The 18,029-nt window shown below is 45.9% G+C and overlaps 1 protein-coding gene and 1 long non-coding RNA gene across 6 annotated transcripts; both read right to left on the bottom strand.

Annotated features, from left to right (window-relative positions):
- Positions 1–1,721: 1,721 nt before the first annotated feature.
- LOC136501366 (uncharacterized) lies at positions 1,722–6,331 on the bottom strand. Of its 5 annotated transcripts, none has more exons than XR_010770240.1 (6): positions 5,834–6,331; positions 5,093–5,184; positions 3,204–3,356; positions 2,722–2,939; positions 2,449–2,532; positions 1,722–2,296 (listed from the first exon to the last, which is right to left on the bottom strand). It is a non-coding gene; the product is annotated as an uncharacterized lncRNA (long non-coding RNA). The 5 variants fall into 5 exon arrangements; XR_010770242.1 differs by adding an exon at positions 4,461–4,499 and having other exon boundaries at positions 2,449–2,939; XR_010770243.1 differs by adding an exon at positions 4,461–4,700 and having other exon boundaries at positions 2,449–2,939.
- A 1,462-nt stretch (positions 6,332–7,793) lies between these two features.
- On the bottom strand, positions 7,794–11,385 carry LOC136500683 (stem-specific protein TSJT1-like). Its single transcript, XM_066496096.1, has 5 exons — positions 11,055–11,385; positions 8,795–9,035; positions 8,597–8,717; positions 8,263–8,372; positions 7,794–8,098 (listed from the first exon to the last, which is right to left on the bottom strand). The coding sequence occupies exons 1-5, from the start codon at positions 11,255–11,257 to the stop codon at positions 8,066–8,068; spliced, it is 708 nt and encodes a 235-aa protein (XP_066352193.1). The 5' UTR covers positions 11,258–11,385; the 3' UTR covers positions 7,794–8,065.
- Positions 11,386–18,029: the final 6,644 nt, after the last annotated feature.

Raw genomic sequence — 18,029 nt, forward strand, 5'->3', positions numbered from 1 at the left:
TTCTCCTCGTCAGGTCATCATACCATAGCGTCATGCCATCAAGCTGTAGCATCAGGCCATCACGCCGTAGCGGGTAGGTTTACGGCGCCACTGTGCAGACGTGCCCGAGGCGTGGCGTGGTACGACTCTACGTACGGCCGGCTGACCCGGGGGTCACCTCGTTTTCCATCCCACCTGCTCCCTGGGCCAACACTGGGTGGGCGTCCCTAGTCGGGAGGTCAGCGCAGGCGGTATGGTGGGGACCTGGTCGGGAGCCCCCAGTCGGGAGAAGCTGGTCGGGACTACCCTATCCGAGGTCGGACTGTTGTCCCACTCCTGACAGGCCTCTTCTGGTCGGAGCGTCGGTCCATCCTCCTGTCGAAGGACTGGTCGGTGACTGGGCCGTGCCCTCGGCCTGGCTGTGCGCAGCTGGGCCGGCCCAGGTACTTGCTGTCGAGATGCTGTCGGGTGTCGTTCGTTTTTGTCTCGTTTGAGAAGCGGTCGGGCCGCATAGAGGGGTCTGGCCCCGTATCCGAGATGATAAGGACGGACCACGCGTGGGAGCTGTACCGGCGGCGCCTCGTGACCTGGTACTTTCCCCGCGATCCTCTGGCGTATGGCAGCTGAACCGTCATATCAAGGCGCGGCGCCTGGGCGCTGAATCGCCACCTCGATGTCAGGCACCTTTACCGCACGTCCACGGATGCGAGTCGTAACCGTCCCGGATTGAGGCCGCTCGCCCGGCTATAAATCCCATGGCTCGAGTTGTAGATCCGGTAGGCTTCAGGCTCCTCCTTTTCGCCATGGGCAGCGGTGGCCGCGTTCCATGATGCTAGAAGATCTCTCGTAAAAGGCGTTCCACATTCCCACCACAGTCTCCCGTAGCGTGTCCGGCAACCGTGTTGAGAGAAGAACTCTCGTAACATGGCTCCGGCACCTAACGCGGAGACTTGAACAACCTTCAACATTGGATTCAGCAGGACAATAATCATGTGGAACAAGTACGAATACAAGCCGTCCAAAGGCCACCCCCATCTATCCTATTTCTTTGCCTGTGATGCGCCAAAAAAAAAATGTTTCACAATGCCCGGTAGTCTTGTCCTCCAGGCATTCGCTTCGTGCGTCAGAAGATCGATGAAGAAGGTTGCGCCGCATCGTAATTAGCATCCTGTACGTAAGATGAGTGCTTACTTCAAGTTAAGCTCTCGTGTGATGGGATTTATCGTATATTGTAAAATCACAAAGGAACGTACAACAAAGTATATTTACTCACTTTTTCGATCTGCACGTTTCGAGGACTATCCCACCATGCCATGTACTGTAGAATAAGCCATCCATCTGAAAATCTGTGGTACGATGAATCGTCAGCTATATAAATATACAAACATATATTTTAAGAAATAAAGGATATTGACACCCTAAAATGCCGGTGTGTCAGAGCTGGTCTTACCCATCAGTGTCTTCCACAATCCCTTTCGCAGCGTTCAAATTCCCATTTGTGAACATCCTCCCATGAATCAGGTTTAAACTGTCTAAATGCGGACATAAATTTTAGGCGAAACCCTACAATCTGTATCGCATAATGTTTATATGGCACATCCGTGGCATATTTTGGAATGGGTTTAGTGTCAATCACAAAAGTTTCTTCCGCTTAATGTCGAGTACATAAAGCAGGTAGGTATTGACGTGCTTCCATGACAAGAGAAACTGCAAAGCACTCAGAATTAGGACCACAAAGGATATGTAATGATCAAATAACAGCATGAAAAGAACTTACATATCTGCCATTTTCATCCAGTACCCAGACTATCTTTTAATATAGATCAACAATGGGCTACAACACCAAATACAGCTTCTAGCTACTCTTTCGGTTTGCTTAATTATGTTGGCAAATCAAGACTGAAAACTCATTATAAAGTGGTCTACAAAACCATCATCACAGCCCATCAAATGTGTATCAATCCTCTTGGGTGCCTCAACCAATGCCTCTAAAGCATCTGCCTCTGCATAACCAAGCCCACCTCGAGATGTTGTGGTGCCAACATATGCAGCAGCCTCGGCAGCAGCATCAGCCCAGCAACTATCATCACAGCATACTCTAAGAAAGTTGATTGCCTTGCCAGTCCTAAGAATTCGTTGTGCCAGCACTGGAGAAATTAAAGCTGGAAGCATATTGGACCGACTAAGGTAGCCCTCCCACCACAAAGATTCTGCTTTCACTGGCTGCCCAACAATGAAGGACTCTGAAAATACATCCTCCAATTCCCCTTCTGTTCCTTTATTCTAGTTAACACACGCAAAACGGCTTAGTGTACACCTGCAAGTTGTAATCAAATGGTCAATTTTACTCAGTATTCTCTAAAGTTAAAGGAAAGCATAGAGGAAACTTTTATAATACAAAACTGGTGAACTTGCTCAAGCAGTACAAGTGTAGTGCAGAGTATTGAATTTTGAATGCAATAAGCATACCTCCAGGGCAATCCTGAATTGACATCAATGTCTTTCTTGTCTCCTCACTACTGTCATTTGATGTCTTACAGCTTCACATGGACACTGTTAGAAATCATTAGTGAATTTAGAAAATCAAACGACGGCAGAACACATATTCATAACAGTCAACTGATAGCAATGTTCCATATGACATCCTTTTCTGTTCTACACACTAGCACCAGCATTTTATTGTATATATAATAAAAAAGAAGAATAAAACTAATTTAGGCAATGCCCATACAGCTTACATACCGAGCATATGTCTATTTCTCCTAATCTCATGATTTGACATGTGTTTTCATGGATGCAGGAAATCTTAAGTAAATGTTATAGATGCGAAGACAATGTCTGCTGATCCACTTGCTGTGGTTGAGCTTCCTAACAGACTTCCTTATGGATTCCATGCCTTCTTTGTAACTGAGGTAACGATCATCTTTGGCGCTTGTGTTGAGTTGCAACAAATCTTCTTTCTGAGATCATCAGGTACAGAAGATCACCAAATTAAGAAATTTCAGGATAAATAAAGTTTACATGACTCAATTATCAGCTAGTTAAGAAAGCATTATATTTATAATTTCCTCTAACAGGGTAATAAAAACGTCATGGTACATGGTCACTGTCTTAAAAGTTCATATAAGAAAAATCCTCGAAAAAGAAAGTTCAGATAGAAAATAACTACAGTCATGAAAAAATAAGGATGCAGAAGTGGAGTGAAACGAATAACACAATAGTACCTTGGTTATGGTTTGGAATATGTTGAATGGCACCTTGTTCACTTTTTCTCCTCATACGCCTCTCACGGCGTGTCTTGTTATATTCACTCCTCTTCTCATCAGACATTGTTGCCTCCAGAAATCTCTTACGCTCTCTATCACGTTCCTTAGGATCTACATGATGTGGGGTATAAATAAGAAATTAAGAAATTTCTTCTGAAATTGGGGTATAAATAATCTATCCAGTTAATTGCACAATGACTATTCACTTTGACCTGTAACATACAAAACATGCAAATCCCAACGTACAATGTATGCAGTTATGCACTTGCTTCATCTCTTGCCATTTTCCAAAAGGTTCCTTCAGTATGTATTGCTCAAGTCTCAGACTTGCATATGAACTCTATAGGACAATAGGAATATTTATTGTTCACTGTTCAAAATACCCAAAACCTCAACCGAAATCAGTACATCTACTTAACTAACCCTTCGCTTCTAGTCAATGTATTTCCTTTTTATACTATAGATTTGAGAGGTTTCAAAGGTTTCATATCCATTTTCATGACAAGACGGTTAACTAAGCACATCGGAAATCTGGGCTTCTAATGTACTCAATGTAACAATGAACCAAACTCACCTTGCATCGGAATAAATTTAGCAAATATTAGAAAAGATATCTCAGAATAGATGCTTCTTACACATAATTTGCACTTTCATGCAGTTCACTCTATCAACCATACATATAACAGGTGAATACCGTGCAAGCAAGCTGCCGTAACACCTTTTACAATCCTACCACACTACAAAATAACTCGAAATATTTAAGGCAAAATAAACTAACAACCATTGTCAAAGGAACCATTTTTGCTATTTCATATTATTCCAGCAATTTCAATAAACTTATTTTGCAGCCTTTAGTAAAGTTTTGAATCACATTAAATCTCTTGCAGAACTCGGTGCTATAAAATTAGAAATATCAAAGACTGATCAGGACTATAAGGACCCTCAACATTTCGTAACAATAGAGGAATTGCATCCTGACACTAAGAAGGCATCACGTGAGGCAGTTTAAAGAAACACACAACGTTTCTGGTGGGAAATATGAAAGGATTGTTTCTGTTCCTTTCATGCAATCTGTTACCAAAGCTGCCCTACATATTTAAAATCATAATAAATTAAAACAATGTAAATCAAGAACATAGGTTCATCAGACTACCAAATTTAACCACCTACATTTAGAAACTTCAAGAGCAAAGCGGAAATTTACCAGGAATTTACCAGGAAAAGGTCAAAAAGTGTCTAGCTGCTTCTTGCAAACTTTGTGAAAAGAAACCACCAGGACCAGCATGCAAGAAAGATCACAACACCATCTTAGCAAACTTATGCTAGAACTTGAAGTGAGGTAATTGATAAAAATTAAAGATAACTGCTCTGAATATCTAATGTTGAAAATACAGAAGATGCAAATTTTGGAGAAAAGGGGATTTTCCACTGGTCTATTCTATGTTTGATGCATACCTTCAGAGACAAAAAAAAATTGTTAACCATAGAAACAAAGGGGATTTGTTAGGTGCACAAATTGAACACAAAGTTTCATGAAAATCACAATGAACTCTATAAAAAAGCAAGAAAAAACTTATAATTTTATCAAATACTACTCTACATTGTTACACTGAACACTCTTACGGCTCATGGCAGCAATCAACTTAAAAGTTACAAAGCTAACCCAAAGTGAATGAAATGGCCAAGAAGTGAAACCCTGCAATCACATCAAAAGAATGCACATATACAAGCAAGTATACAAATACAAATTTAACTATTGTATGGGCAGGGGTATCAATGAAGGATGGAATCACAATATACAACAGAAAAAAGCTAGTAAGTCACGAATGAATCATCATTTATGTTACCTTGAAAAATCTGGAATTGATCCCACTAACTCCAATAAATGACACCTATAGGGGCAGATCGATCTAATGGAGATGCTTGTTACTGAAGCAAACTGAAATTAGAAGAAGAGGTTCAGAATGAGTATGACATCGAATGCAGTCCTTTTTTCAGTACCCCATTATAGTCCCAATTGATATCATCTATTTGCGGAGGGGTGCAAAGATCTTAAGGTTAAAGGCACAGTGACAATGTATTTCCAAAAGGAGCCAACAAGCACGATCAATGGCAATAAGCAGAAAGCAGGCTACCATTGTCATGAAAGCAGAAAGCAAGAACAATGTATGCACAGTGTAACTTGAATGAATGAGATACGAGACACATTTTTAGATAAATGCTTCCCAATTGTACCACTGATAATGATATATCTTTTATTGATATATAAATGGCAACTTCTTGCAACAGTAGTTCCATAAGACATAAAGGGTACAAACAACACAGCCTGTTAAATGCCAACAATGCTTCCTAAACAAATCATTGCGCATTATTCCGGAGATCATAGCATTCCAGGAAACCACACTGGGATCCCTCAAATCACCGATAACGTCCAGGCATTAATGGGGCACCCACATTTCGCATATGCATCGACCAGTGCAGTTGCAACAAAAAGAATGGATCCCAGCCGGCCCACATGGATGCGCTCGGCAAGCAGTGCCCCAAGCAACACACCGACCAAGGTGAACAAGTTTGGGTGCATCCCCTACCTCATCATGTCAACAAACAGCCCAACTGACTGGTGGAACGACCCACTCCATGCATACCGGTAGATCGCCGCCGAGCAGGCGACCACGTACCTAACAGGCATTTCGTCGAGCACCTACCCCGCGCCCCATCTGAACTCTAAACGAACCCGAAACCTCAAACGCAGAATCTGAACTCTAAGTAATCTGTTCCGTACCTTCAGGTGATGGTGCCGAATGAGGAGAAGGCGTCCATGAGGGAGCGCTCGCCCAGCGAGCGAGGAGAGCGGGTGGCCGTTGTGGAGGAGGGATAGCTCGGAGGGCGGCGGATCCGGGCGAGCGACGAGAGCGGGCGGCGGCGGCGCACGGGGAGCGTGGGGAGGAGAGGAGTAGGGCGCACGGGGAGCGTCGGGAGGCCAGTCGTGGGATCGGACGGAGAGCGCGGAAGGAGGCGGCACAGGTTGCGCGAGGCGGAGTGACGAGCGTGCGAGGAGAGCGCGCGCGCGATCGGACGGAGGAAAACTCTCGGAGCGAGGGCCACTGAGCGAAAGAAGAATCACGAAAAAAAAAGTCTCTTTTTACTTTTTTTTAGGGGATTGCTATTATACAGGCGCCTGTTTTTTCGCAAACAATCAGGCGACGTGGGTACCATCGGTCATGCTTCTCGTGTTGCTTACGTCAGCTCAGCAGCAAAAAGCGGCAGACAGCGCACGAACTCAACGCCTGAAATCTCAGGCGACTGAATTCTAGCAAATGTGTTTTTTTTAAGTAGTAGAGATTAGACCGCGGTTAGAGTAGCTCAGGGCATTCCCAATGCAGAAACCACTATAGTTTCTATGGATATTAATTGTACTGTCACCTAAGCGTTTTGCTGATGTGGCAAGGTAGTTATTGAAGAGAGAGAACAAAAATCATAGAAACTGGGTCTAAGTTAGAAACCATGTCTACACGAGAACCAAGACATGAAGGAATGTGATTGGTAGAGAATGAAGAGAGAGTGTATGTGATTGGATAAAAAGTTGTTCTGTAGAAACTATTCATTGGAACCATAGTTTCTATATATAGTGTCTATGAAAATTAATAGGTATAGAAACTATACGTAGTTTCTAGCATTGGGACTGCCCTCCGTATGTGTATTAGTAAAAGGGCATGCTACTTTTAAACTGTGTGTGCATCGATGGGATTGCCTCGATGTGGAAGAAAAGCCAAGAGATGAGCGGATGGGATTACGGTGGAGTGAAAACGAAACGCGTTTACCTTTACCGCGACTCGCGAGGCAGGCGGACGGGACGGCCGGCCTTGCTGTTGGTGCTCGTGGGAAAGCAAGGAATTCTTGGCTGGCTGCTGCGGGAATTTGAGGAAGGGAGGACAAGGGTCACATGGCATCTGCTCTCATCGGAATGGGATGCACGCAGTGCTGCCTCGGGTGCCGCGGTGCGCCCATACCCTAACCCTATCAGGCTACCAGGCAGCCTGCTGCATGCCTGCACTGCACTGCACAAGAATACAAGCAGTCAACCAAGCACACAACTCTCTTCCGTACATGTGCGCTTGGTGTCAATTGTCCACGTCTCCCACGCATATTTTTCAAAAAAAAAAAAAACGTCTACAGCACCAAGCTGCAGGAACAAGAACAGCACAAAGTTGATCTTTCAAAAAGGATATAGGATGGATTCAGAGTTTCAGACGTGGAGTACAAGGCCGTCGCTGCGACTCAGGATTCTGTAATCTCAAAATCACAAGCTGCTCCCCCCACAACCACCACTAGCCCAGCCCAGCGTGGAGTACAAGGCGGCCCGGTCCGCTTAACTGGGCTGTTCATGGGCCAAGTGACCACGGATATGTTATTAGGCCGGCTCTGTTTCCGTCCCCAAAATCCTAGAGACAGAACACGGCTGTTGGGTGACAACATGTTGGTCCAATAGTCCTAGTCTTTTTTCCTGCAGAAGATGGATTAATGCGTAGCTAACGATGACAATGAAGATGGACAAGTAAAAGCTTCATTATTTGCTGCAGATACACAACTTCACCCATGCAACACTGATCGATTAGCAGCACCTGGTCTCAACTCTCAGGTTCCATGCAAGTTGAACAACTAGAGATACAGCACATACACACACAACCAACAACACTGATGAACATGAAGTTCTTGCCACGTTGGCAGCACTTCTCTTCTTTACGGGAGCCATTATGTTACACCAACCATGTACAGAGTTTTGCAATGCCCCGCATCCACACCAACATCTCCACCAAAAATTACAGTGCTGTGAGGACTGCAGAGCCTTCCACCTGCAGAGAGGTTCATGTGGGTTAATAGAGCATCATCCGGAGAAAATTGTTACCAGAGTTTCAGATAAAAAAAACTGAAAGGAAAACAACTGACTGATGCAGCTCTGACGAACTACATGAAACTGAATTCTTCTTCCAGGCATAACAAACCATTTTATTTTTACCTTGAAAGTTGCACCACAGATTTCCTCTTCGTTTGCAGGAACAGCAGTCACCTTGTTCTTGGGGTTCTCATAGCACTTCAAGCCTCCAAGAGCGTTAGAGTAGAAGCAACCTGCAGACAGCATGATGGGATTAGTGAAAATGACTAATTACGAAGACTCTTTGAATGTTGTACAGAGAGCTTATAATCTTCAGAATGTATTCAGCAGTGGTTGAAACATTTTCAGAGATTCTTTTTTCTTTTAAGAAAGAAACAAAATAATTAATTGACTGGGTGGTTGGCAGCACATTAGCAGTGAGGACATGATCTGACATCGCTTGATGGGCTCGCATTACCTTGTGGGAAAGGTGCAAGTGACTTGCCACATGATCCTTTGAGCATGTCAATGTCGTCAGAGAAGGCGACGCAGCCATCTGCAGTGATCCCCCAGAAGAGCGGCACCTTGCCCTCGGGATCCTGAGAGCAGAGAACCAAGTCACCATTGACGGATAGAAATTAGAAACAGCAGCTAGGACTATGAGTAGGCAACATACGGATGCGACGAGAACGGAGTTGGTGGACTTGTCGAAGAGAACGAAGGCATAGCTGCCGGTGAGCTGGGACAGCATGAAGCTGGCCGGGTATGGTGCCCGGTCCCGGAGCGTCTTGTAGGCCTCGATGACGAGGACCACCTCGTTGGCGCCCTTGGACAGCCCGTACTGCTGGCTCAGCCGCCCCAGGTTGTCCAGCACCCCCTCGAACAGGCAGAAGATGTCGTCCTTTGCCGCGAACGACCTGACCAATACAAGTTTACTTGTTAGCAACCACTGGAAGAGTGGAAGGTGAATGCATCTAACTATCTAAGCATCTTCATTGTACTACACTGCTGCTATGGCCAAAACAATGAAAATTAGGACCAAAGAGAGTCAGAAAAGTTTAACTATATTCTTTGAATGGCTGAAGGACATGATCCTTCAGACCTTCAGAGTTCAGATTAATTAGGTGCACCTAACATCGAGAATTTGGAACACTTAAGCTTGTTCTCAACAAAAGGAAAAACATGGATAATGCTTATAAGAAAAATAGCTTAGTAATGATTGAAAGCAAAGGCCAAACAGAATAAAGGAGTGGAATTCCTTGGATGCTACTTCTTCAGTGAGTGCGCCTAGTACTGAAAGGATAAGAGCACAGGGCAATCAGGCCCCACAAATCATAGCCCTGACAGACCATCTGGGGGTGCATCTTTACTTTCTTCAGATCTGTGGGCAGCAAAGCCGGATTACCATTAGACTGCCAAGTGCCTCTGCCTCTATTATGAACTGAACCATGTGAACATTTAGCTCTGCACAACTAAAATAAAGGGAACAAATCATACTTGCTCCATACTGTCACAGCTCATGAGTCCTATTTTTTTTTAAAAAAAAGTTTAACCACTAGATTACAAAGGCTTGTCGCTTTCATTAAACGATAATTGGGTCATTGATCTTTCAGTAGCCGCCTATCGGAGAATATGAGGCTCCATCGTTTGCTGAAAGGTCAGCTGATGACACCTTTGTCTGTGGAAGGTGGCATGACGTTGACGTCCAAATTGTGCACACCCTATGTGTGGGAAGTGAAGGTTTTTTTTTTTTTGGAAAACAAGGTCTCCTTTTTTATAAATAAATATAAATGATATTTACACGTCCACGTCAAAACATATACATCCAGATGCAACTTCTTGTCGTTTCTTCTTTCTTATGTGATCATCACCAACCGTTTGACGTTGGTACCCTTAGAAATGGACTCATGCTCAATGCTACTATTGCCCATGTTTATTTGCTACTCCCTCTGTTCCAATGCACAGGTCGTTTTAGTTTTTCTGGGTGCATAGTTTTATATATGTTTATGTCTACATACAAAGTAAATATTATGAATTTAGAAAAGCTAAAATGATCTATAATTTGAAACGGAGGAAGTAGCCTACATGGTTTTTTTAATTCGTGACAGAAAGAAATGCCTCCGCGTACGTTAGTCTACTTGTTTTTTAAATTTTTTTTTGAAAGAAACATAAATTAAGGGGAAAAACGAACTAGGAGGAACAAACAAGAAATAGGCATGTAAATTTACATTACTGATGACAACTCATTGGACGTACATCTACACTGCAGACCAACTTAGCTATTGTCAGTTTCTGAACAAACTATATATATAAAACACGGATAACAGCCTGAAAATCCCACTGGCTTAATGGGCAGCCGCAAATCTCTGTGCCCTGTCATTTCCTGGCTAATTTTTTTGTGGCTGACGATTATGGATTCAGAAGACGATGAACCAAGGAGGGTTGGTAGGTTGGTCCTACATCTACACAAATGGATCAGGAAACAGTATTAATTATTGCCCACTTTCTTTCAGAAAAGCAGCATGTCTCCGACATGAAGAAAAAAAACTTTCGAATTATTGACACACAAGATGGGTCCTAGATAATACAGATTCGAATTATTGAGCTGCCTAATTAGTTTGCCAAGCTCGCTCTGCGTGTGATATCATGTCACCAGCACTAGTGCCGTTCAGACTTGAGTAACTGAAAAACAGAACAGAGCAACTGACCCTGTTTGTTCTAGGAAGAACTACAAGCTGATCTACGCAAATCACCTTGAATGAATAAGTGAATCCATCCTAGGATCTTGCGAAACACAGGAGGAAAAGGATACTACTTTTCAGTCTGTCAGCTGATGGAGCTTCCTAGAAGGAAAAAAAACAGAGAAGAGAATCCCCCATCCATGTCCATGTCCATGTCCATGACACTAGGCTACCACTACCAGAGCATGTATGTACCTTGGGCGGAGGAGGGCCTGGTTGGTGTGGGAGTAGGCGAGGTGCCCGAGGTCGGCCAGCTGCATGGACACGGCCGGCTCCGAGCTCCCCAGGAAGCGGCTGACGAGCTCCGACGCCCTGGTCTTGGGCGACGGCGTCCGGCTGCCGGCCGCTACCAGCTCCGCCGGCACCTCCACAACCTCGCCGCTGAACACCGCCAACATCTTCACCTAATCAACCTAGCTACCAAAAAGAACCTACGGATCCTACTAATACTACTCTCCCTTGCTAATTGATCAAGGTAGCATAAGCTTCCTGCTTCCACACTCCTTGAACGGAGAAAGGATGGAGCGATGGAGGGGGAAGGCGAGGTGGCTTATATAGCCGCGGATCCAAAGTAGGCAGGCAGGCCGAAATTTTTATTTTTTTAAGCCCTTTTTTAAAAGTTTTTCATAAATATACCCCGGGAAAGATTTCGGAATTTAGACCTTAGCTCGACGCCATCGATGCTGGCGCCGAGCTAACACGTCTCGGCGTCAGCGTCTCTGATGCTAAGCTCTTAGGCTCGACGCTGACTTGACGCTTATTTGGCAGGCATCTCGGCGCCGTCGACTCTGGCGCTGAACTTGACGTCAGGATGTATGGCGCCGAGCGTGGGGTGAGCGCTGACAGTGGCAGGACGCTGCGGAGCGCTCGAGGCAGGCACTACGGTGACCACTAAGGGAGCTAGCAGTAGCAGGGACAGAGACATGACGCGAGCCCTGGACAACCTCTCAGTCTGTTGCGGCTCGCGCTGTCAAGTTCGTACGGCCCTGGCCATTGGAGTATCAACTATCAAGTTTGTATGACCCTGGCCTGCACTTCGCCCAATCTTCATCCTAGCTCATCGATCATGCATGCATATCCCCTCCCGTCAGTCACACACCGAAGTGTCCGTATATACGACCATGATGCATGCATCGTGTCAACAGGCAGTTGTCAGTGACAGTGAGCGGTGCACTCAGTGCTGCTACGGACGCATAGAGCCAGTCTAGACGTGTCCGGCGGACGGGCCATGCCTTGGGGTGACAGCGACGCACATCGGCGGGCACAGGCCGCACCACAGCGTTCGCACGGAAGCTCCCTCGTCACTTCCATCATTAGATCGTCGTCCAGAACTAGTAGAACTAAGAGTTTGTTTATCTAACACTCGGGTGTTTTAGCATCTGGGAACACACGAATTTTTTCCCTATGGATACTGTTTATCTTCCTCCTCTCTCCTCTTTTTCCTTGGCATAAATCATAAAATCATAAGTCACAGATCACAAATCACAAGTAATAATTTTTTTCTACGAAAGGACAAAGAGAAAATTTGATGACGGCGCCGGAGTTGGGGAAGAAGAAGCTCGCCGGAGTTGGAGAAGATGCCGGGCGCGGCAGCGACGGTGCGGGGACGGGCAGGCGCAGGCACGGCAGCGTAGGCACGGTAAAAAACCCGTGTGCCACCAGGTGATAAAACACCCGGTTGGTGTATAGCATTTCTGTAGAACTAAACGTGTCTCATCGATTCACCGCGCATGAATGGCCAGCGGTGCAGGCGACGGGGGCAGGTGTGCGTGCGTGTGATGGATCAGCGTGCGCGATCCGGCCCAGATGGACGTCAACGTCGCCCGTGGCTCATGTCCCACGTCCCACAAGAGCAGAGCGCGTGCAGGGCGGTAGCCGGCAGGGCATGGCCGTGTCGACTCGTCGTGTCACCTGGCTCGCAGCAAGCGACGAATACGGCAGGTCTATAGAGGAAGAGAAACGTTCATTGCATAAGTACAGAGGAAGAGAAACGGAAGTGGGGTGAGTACGTAGGGCAACCGGCCGGCTGCCGGCAAAACAGGAGCAACAAGGAGTGGTGCGCAGCCGAACAGGACTACTATAGCCAACATAGGAGGTCACAATCATCCACGACACAACGGCTTGCAGGGCGGACCGTACATGTGAGCAGTTTCGGGGCGCATGCATGCATGGACGCAGAAGGAGTACAGCTACAGCGCGAGCTGCAACAGACTGAGAGGCGCAACAGACTGAGAGACTGTCCGGGGCTCGCGCCATGTCTCTGTCCCTGCTACTGCTATCTCCCTGAGCGGTCGCCGTCGTGCCTGCCTTGAGCGCTCCGCAGCGTCCTGCCACTGCCAGCGCTCACGCCATGCTCGGCGCCATACGTCCTGGCACCAAGCTCGGCGCCAGAGTCGACGACGCCCAACTCGGCACCAGAGTCGACGGCGCTGAGATGCCTGTCAAATCAACGCCACGTCAGCGTCGAGCCCAAGAGCAGGGACGCTGACGCCGAGACGTGTTAGCTCAGCGTCAATATCAATGACACCGAGCTAAGGGTCCAGATTCTGAAATCTTTGTTCCAGGTACGTATTTATGAAAAAACTTTTAAAAAAAAAAGCTAAGAAATAAAAAATTCGGGAAGGCAGGTAGCCGAGCAGGGCCGCTGCCTCGGTTCGGATAATGACCGTGACGTGGAGACCCCACCTGGCATCCAGTGTTTGCTAGCTACTGGTGTTACCAACTCTCTGTTATGCGGCTCCTTTTCTGCACCTTGCTTCGAACATCTCGTGAGCGTCGACGTGGCAGCGCCCGTCTTTACAGGGTGCTCGTAGTATTAATCGTGTCTTACCATCTAACCCCATCATCAGGAGGCATCAGGATTTTCAGAGCTTCCTGTACATACTTTTTTTTTTCTGAAAAAAAGGGGGGACTTTTATCGATGCGTGCCAGTATGGGAGATTGGACAGCGAGACATGCGAGATGGATCAAGGAAGAAGAAGACGCATGGCAAGGAAGAAGAGTCTGGAACGCGAATCTAGACGCTGATGTGTGCTCGCGCGGCGATCGATCATCTGTTGGCTTGGCTCGGCTCTCCACGCGGGGACGAAACGCCACCACGAACGGCCGCCGGCGGCATCTCGGCCACTTCCCTCTCCCGCAGATATTGCCGGGGGCACACATGATACTGCGGCAGGAAAAAATGGTAATGGGTGAGTGCGTGTGTGTACTCATGGAATCTTTTTCCCAACTGGAGGCCATCAACGCTTTTACTGACGATCGTGTTACGTACTTATCATTGAGGTTTTATGACATTTCTAACTTTATGTTATGTATGAATGAAAATATGTTGAGAAATGACCTATATCCCAATCCGACCGAGCAGAGTTGAGAGACTCCAACCGGCAAAGTTGAGTGTAAGTTGTGCATTGGCGTGGTATGGCACAGTTTGATGTTCTAATCCAACCGGCCGGTGTTGTTTTCTTTTTTGTTTGTTTAGTCTGAGCTTAATCTTCTTTTTTAATATATTCGGTAGCTCTTCGTTTAAAAAAAATATATGTTGCTAACCCCTTGCTATCTTGTATGGAAAATACCCACACCACACACAAACCCGGCCACAGGTTTTGTGGACAGAATATATGAAGCACTCAGAAGATCTGACTGACGTAGCGCTCCAGGCTCCTCCAGTCCACTAGACACTCCTTTTTTTCACTCTTGTAATGCTGTGCCACAAATTAATACTAGTTTCCCACTAAAACGACAGCTGCACGTAACTATGTGCATGTAAAGATTAGCAAAAGAATTCTTAGTGAACCACAGCTGGGAATCAGGATTCAGGACCAATTAAGTTGCTTTTGGTACGATTAGGGGTGGTAAAAGCCTTCTAATTTAGCCTAACAAATTTAAGGATCGGGCTCAATACGGGCCAGGCCATAATATTATATGATTTTGAACTAAAAATATATAGAGCTGAGTTAGATTGTGAGCAGGCATGAGAGCCATGATCCATTACCACCCGTACGATATAGAAGAAACCAATTAAGAAACAAATAGCAAGCAGGTCACTGTTGGCTACGGGCCCATACCAACAGAGGAATCAGTTACCGTTAGTCAGCTAAATTACTGTCAGGATTACCTGACCAGATTCCGTAAATACGTGTGGCTCATATGTTTATTTGCTCAAACAAGTCTATTTCAGTGCCACGAATATGATAAGTAGTTAATTAATCTGGTTTGTTGATGGGCATGATATGGGAGCTTACTCCGTGTAGCGGATAAGAGCCAGTTTGGCAGGACTCCAGCTCCGACTTCTCCTGCGGCTCTAGTTGAAGCCCTACCAAACAGTTTTGTAAAAAATTACTCCACCCCTAAAGCACTAGAGGGGTGGGAGCCGTTTTATATGGAGAAGCCGGAGAAAAAAAAAAAAGCTCCTCCGCTCCTTTTAGGAAGAGCCCTATCAAACTGGTCCTAAGAACCAGAAAACTGCCTGAAATAATGGCACAACTGCTAACAGGATTTTTATATTCGCTGACCGACGGCAAACACATAAACACAAGTAGTGGCAGTAAATTTTGCCAAAAAATTAAATATCATTAATTCAAGATGTGGTCGTGGTTCATCAATCTAGCCTGGCCACGGTAGAAAGAAAGTGATTTCAAAGTGAATCTGCACAAGATATCTCACAAACCTATAAAGGTCTGCACACAGAAATTTCCACTCGAGGTACAATAATACTACATTGGTGTTGGAGAGGTTTTTACTCTTGAACAAAATATGAAAAGATGGATTCAGTGGCTTCATTTATCTCCATTCATTAAGATTATCTATCACCATCGGCCTTACCAAAAAAAAAAAAATCACTATCGGGCTATCATGTTCATAGCTCGAAAGCACAATAAAAATACTCCATTATTTTGACCTAATAAAGCACTCAATTCGATTGGTTAGCGAGTGACATTATATTAAGAATGAATATATGAACTTACGTATGCCGTGATACATGCCGATTAGTCACATGTAAACAAAAACAAAACCCCGCATGCTGGATGGAGTGGCATGTTACAGCAGCCTCCTTGCTAATTGGTGAGAAGAAAAGAAATCTTGAAGAATATTCTTAAGGTGACCAAGGAGCAAGGAATCGCTGACAGGTGGCTCAGCATCTGTGGCAAGAAGTTGACACAATGACATGGCAGGTAAAAAGGAAGTTGACACAAATTTGCCATCATATGTTTAAAGGAAGATTGTAAAAAATGTATTGTTGTAACTAATATTTATGATATTAGGCATACCATCTTCATACATGTAAAGTATAACTTGTACGCATTATCTTTGATCAAAGCTGATTAGGTTTTACTGCACAAATCACATTTCTCTACTGTAATTTTTCCTTTTGTTTGCGGTCATTATTCTCACCTCAAGTAGCTTTACATAGTCCACGATAAGGCTCAGTTCTGCAAGTGTGTTTGAAATCATTATATTTTTCTTGCAAAATTCGATCTTTCAAGTCTTTTACCGTCTCATGAATCTATGCACAAGTTGGTTACTCGGACCCGTACGTACTGAACAAGTGAAGAAATATTCTTGTTATTCAGAAACCAATGGGCGCCCACAGCACTGGATGTTGGATAAGACAAGGACCCACAGATTTGCGAATTTTCTTGCATGAACTCGTGTACTGCAGAGAGAATCTAGCCCATGTGATTCACCCCCCTGCAAAGGAACCCAACTGATGAAGCACTGCACTGTCACCTTTAATTATAGTGGTTGTGGTTCATAATAACTAAAGTTTAGTCCTTGTCAAATCGAACTTTTGGAGACTAATTAGAAGAACTAGTTAATTATAAAACTAAGCCTAATCAAATCATGGACTAATTAGGCTTAATAGATTCATCTCGCAAATTAGCCTCCATCAGTGTAATTGGTTTTTTAATTAGTCTATGTTTAATATTCTTAATTAGTATCTAAATATTCGATGCGGCAGGGACTAAACTTAGAGTCCGGTAACCAAAGGCGCCAAGTGGTCGGAACTTTGCATCTCCGACGCTGCAACCACAATTATAGATGCTTGTCGAACAGACCATGGTCATGTAATATTGATTATTTGAAATGCAGCCAATTATAAGATATTTTTAAAAAACGCAGCAGCCGGTGAGCCGCGGCCTTGCCCAAGAACGCAGCAGCCGGCGGCGATGGCGTAGCTAGGAAGCGACCACGGCGCCGGTCATCTCATACCAGTATGGGATGCTCTACGACGGGACTGTGACGACCTTGTTCCCAGCCGCGCCGCCGCCGTCCCAGGGCGTCCTCATCCAGCAGATCCAGTTCCTGCCGTCGCCGTCGCCGCCACCACTTCCGGCTTGGATCGCCGGTTTGTCGAAACCCATCTACACGGCGTCCAGTACCTAGCCGCACCTACCGCTGCTCCCGACCACCGGGGCTGTCATGGCGCATGGCGGCGCCCCGGCTTCGGCCGTCCTCTACGGTGGGGTGGACGGCGGCAGCCTGATGCCGACGCTCTCTACCATGTCGCCCTCGCTGGACAGCACGGGCGCGGCGCCCTCGGCCTCCTCACAGGACCCGCCGCCAGTTGCGCTTAGCTGCGCGGAGGACCTCGATCTCGTCCGCTGCGTCGGGATCTCGGGCATGCGGTTTCCCCCACGGGCGGCGGGCATGCTATTTTCCCTGCGGGCGGCAGTTGGGGAGGCGCATCCCTCCACCTCGTTCTCCATCGGAAGCCCTTCGTTCTTCTCTGTGCGGTGCAGACCAGCAGCCGTCTGCGCTGGGAGAAGGTGTGGGGTCACCAGCGAGAGCGCACCGCGTAGCGCCGTCGCATGGTCGCTATTGCGACCACTCCTAGGTGGCCATACACATGCACCCCTTTCGTCTAGATGGTGTCCATGGGATCCAGGAGGCTGTACACATGCAGGTTTGGCGTGCGGATGGTGTCCACCTTATGTTCAGGAGTCAAAAAATAAAGAGTTCCAGTCGATTTCAGGTTGAGAATAATAAAATAAGCCAAGATGTAAAAGGCTTGTTTTTTTAGGTGTTAGGAGTCGAGTCAGCGTTATAAGTTCGTTAGGTTGCAGCTCGAGGATGAGCTGCATGTCCAGGTGGGGTGTAGTGTTAGAGTATGGTAGGGGCCTATTGGGCCTGGGCTGAATGTATAGCCCATTAGTGTTAGGGTTAATTAGA

The sequence above is a fragment of the Miscanthus floridulus genome, chromosome 13 (genome assembly GCF_019320115.1).
Source record: "Miscanthus floridulus cultivar M001 chromosome 13, ASM1932011v1, whole genome shotgun sequence".
Taxonomy (NCBI): domain Eukaryota; kingdom Viridiplantae; phylum Streptophyta; class Magnoliopsida; order Poales; family Poaceae; genus Miscanthus; species Miscanthus floridulus.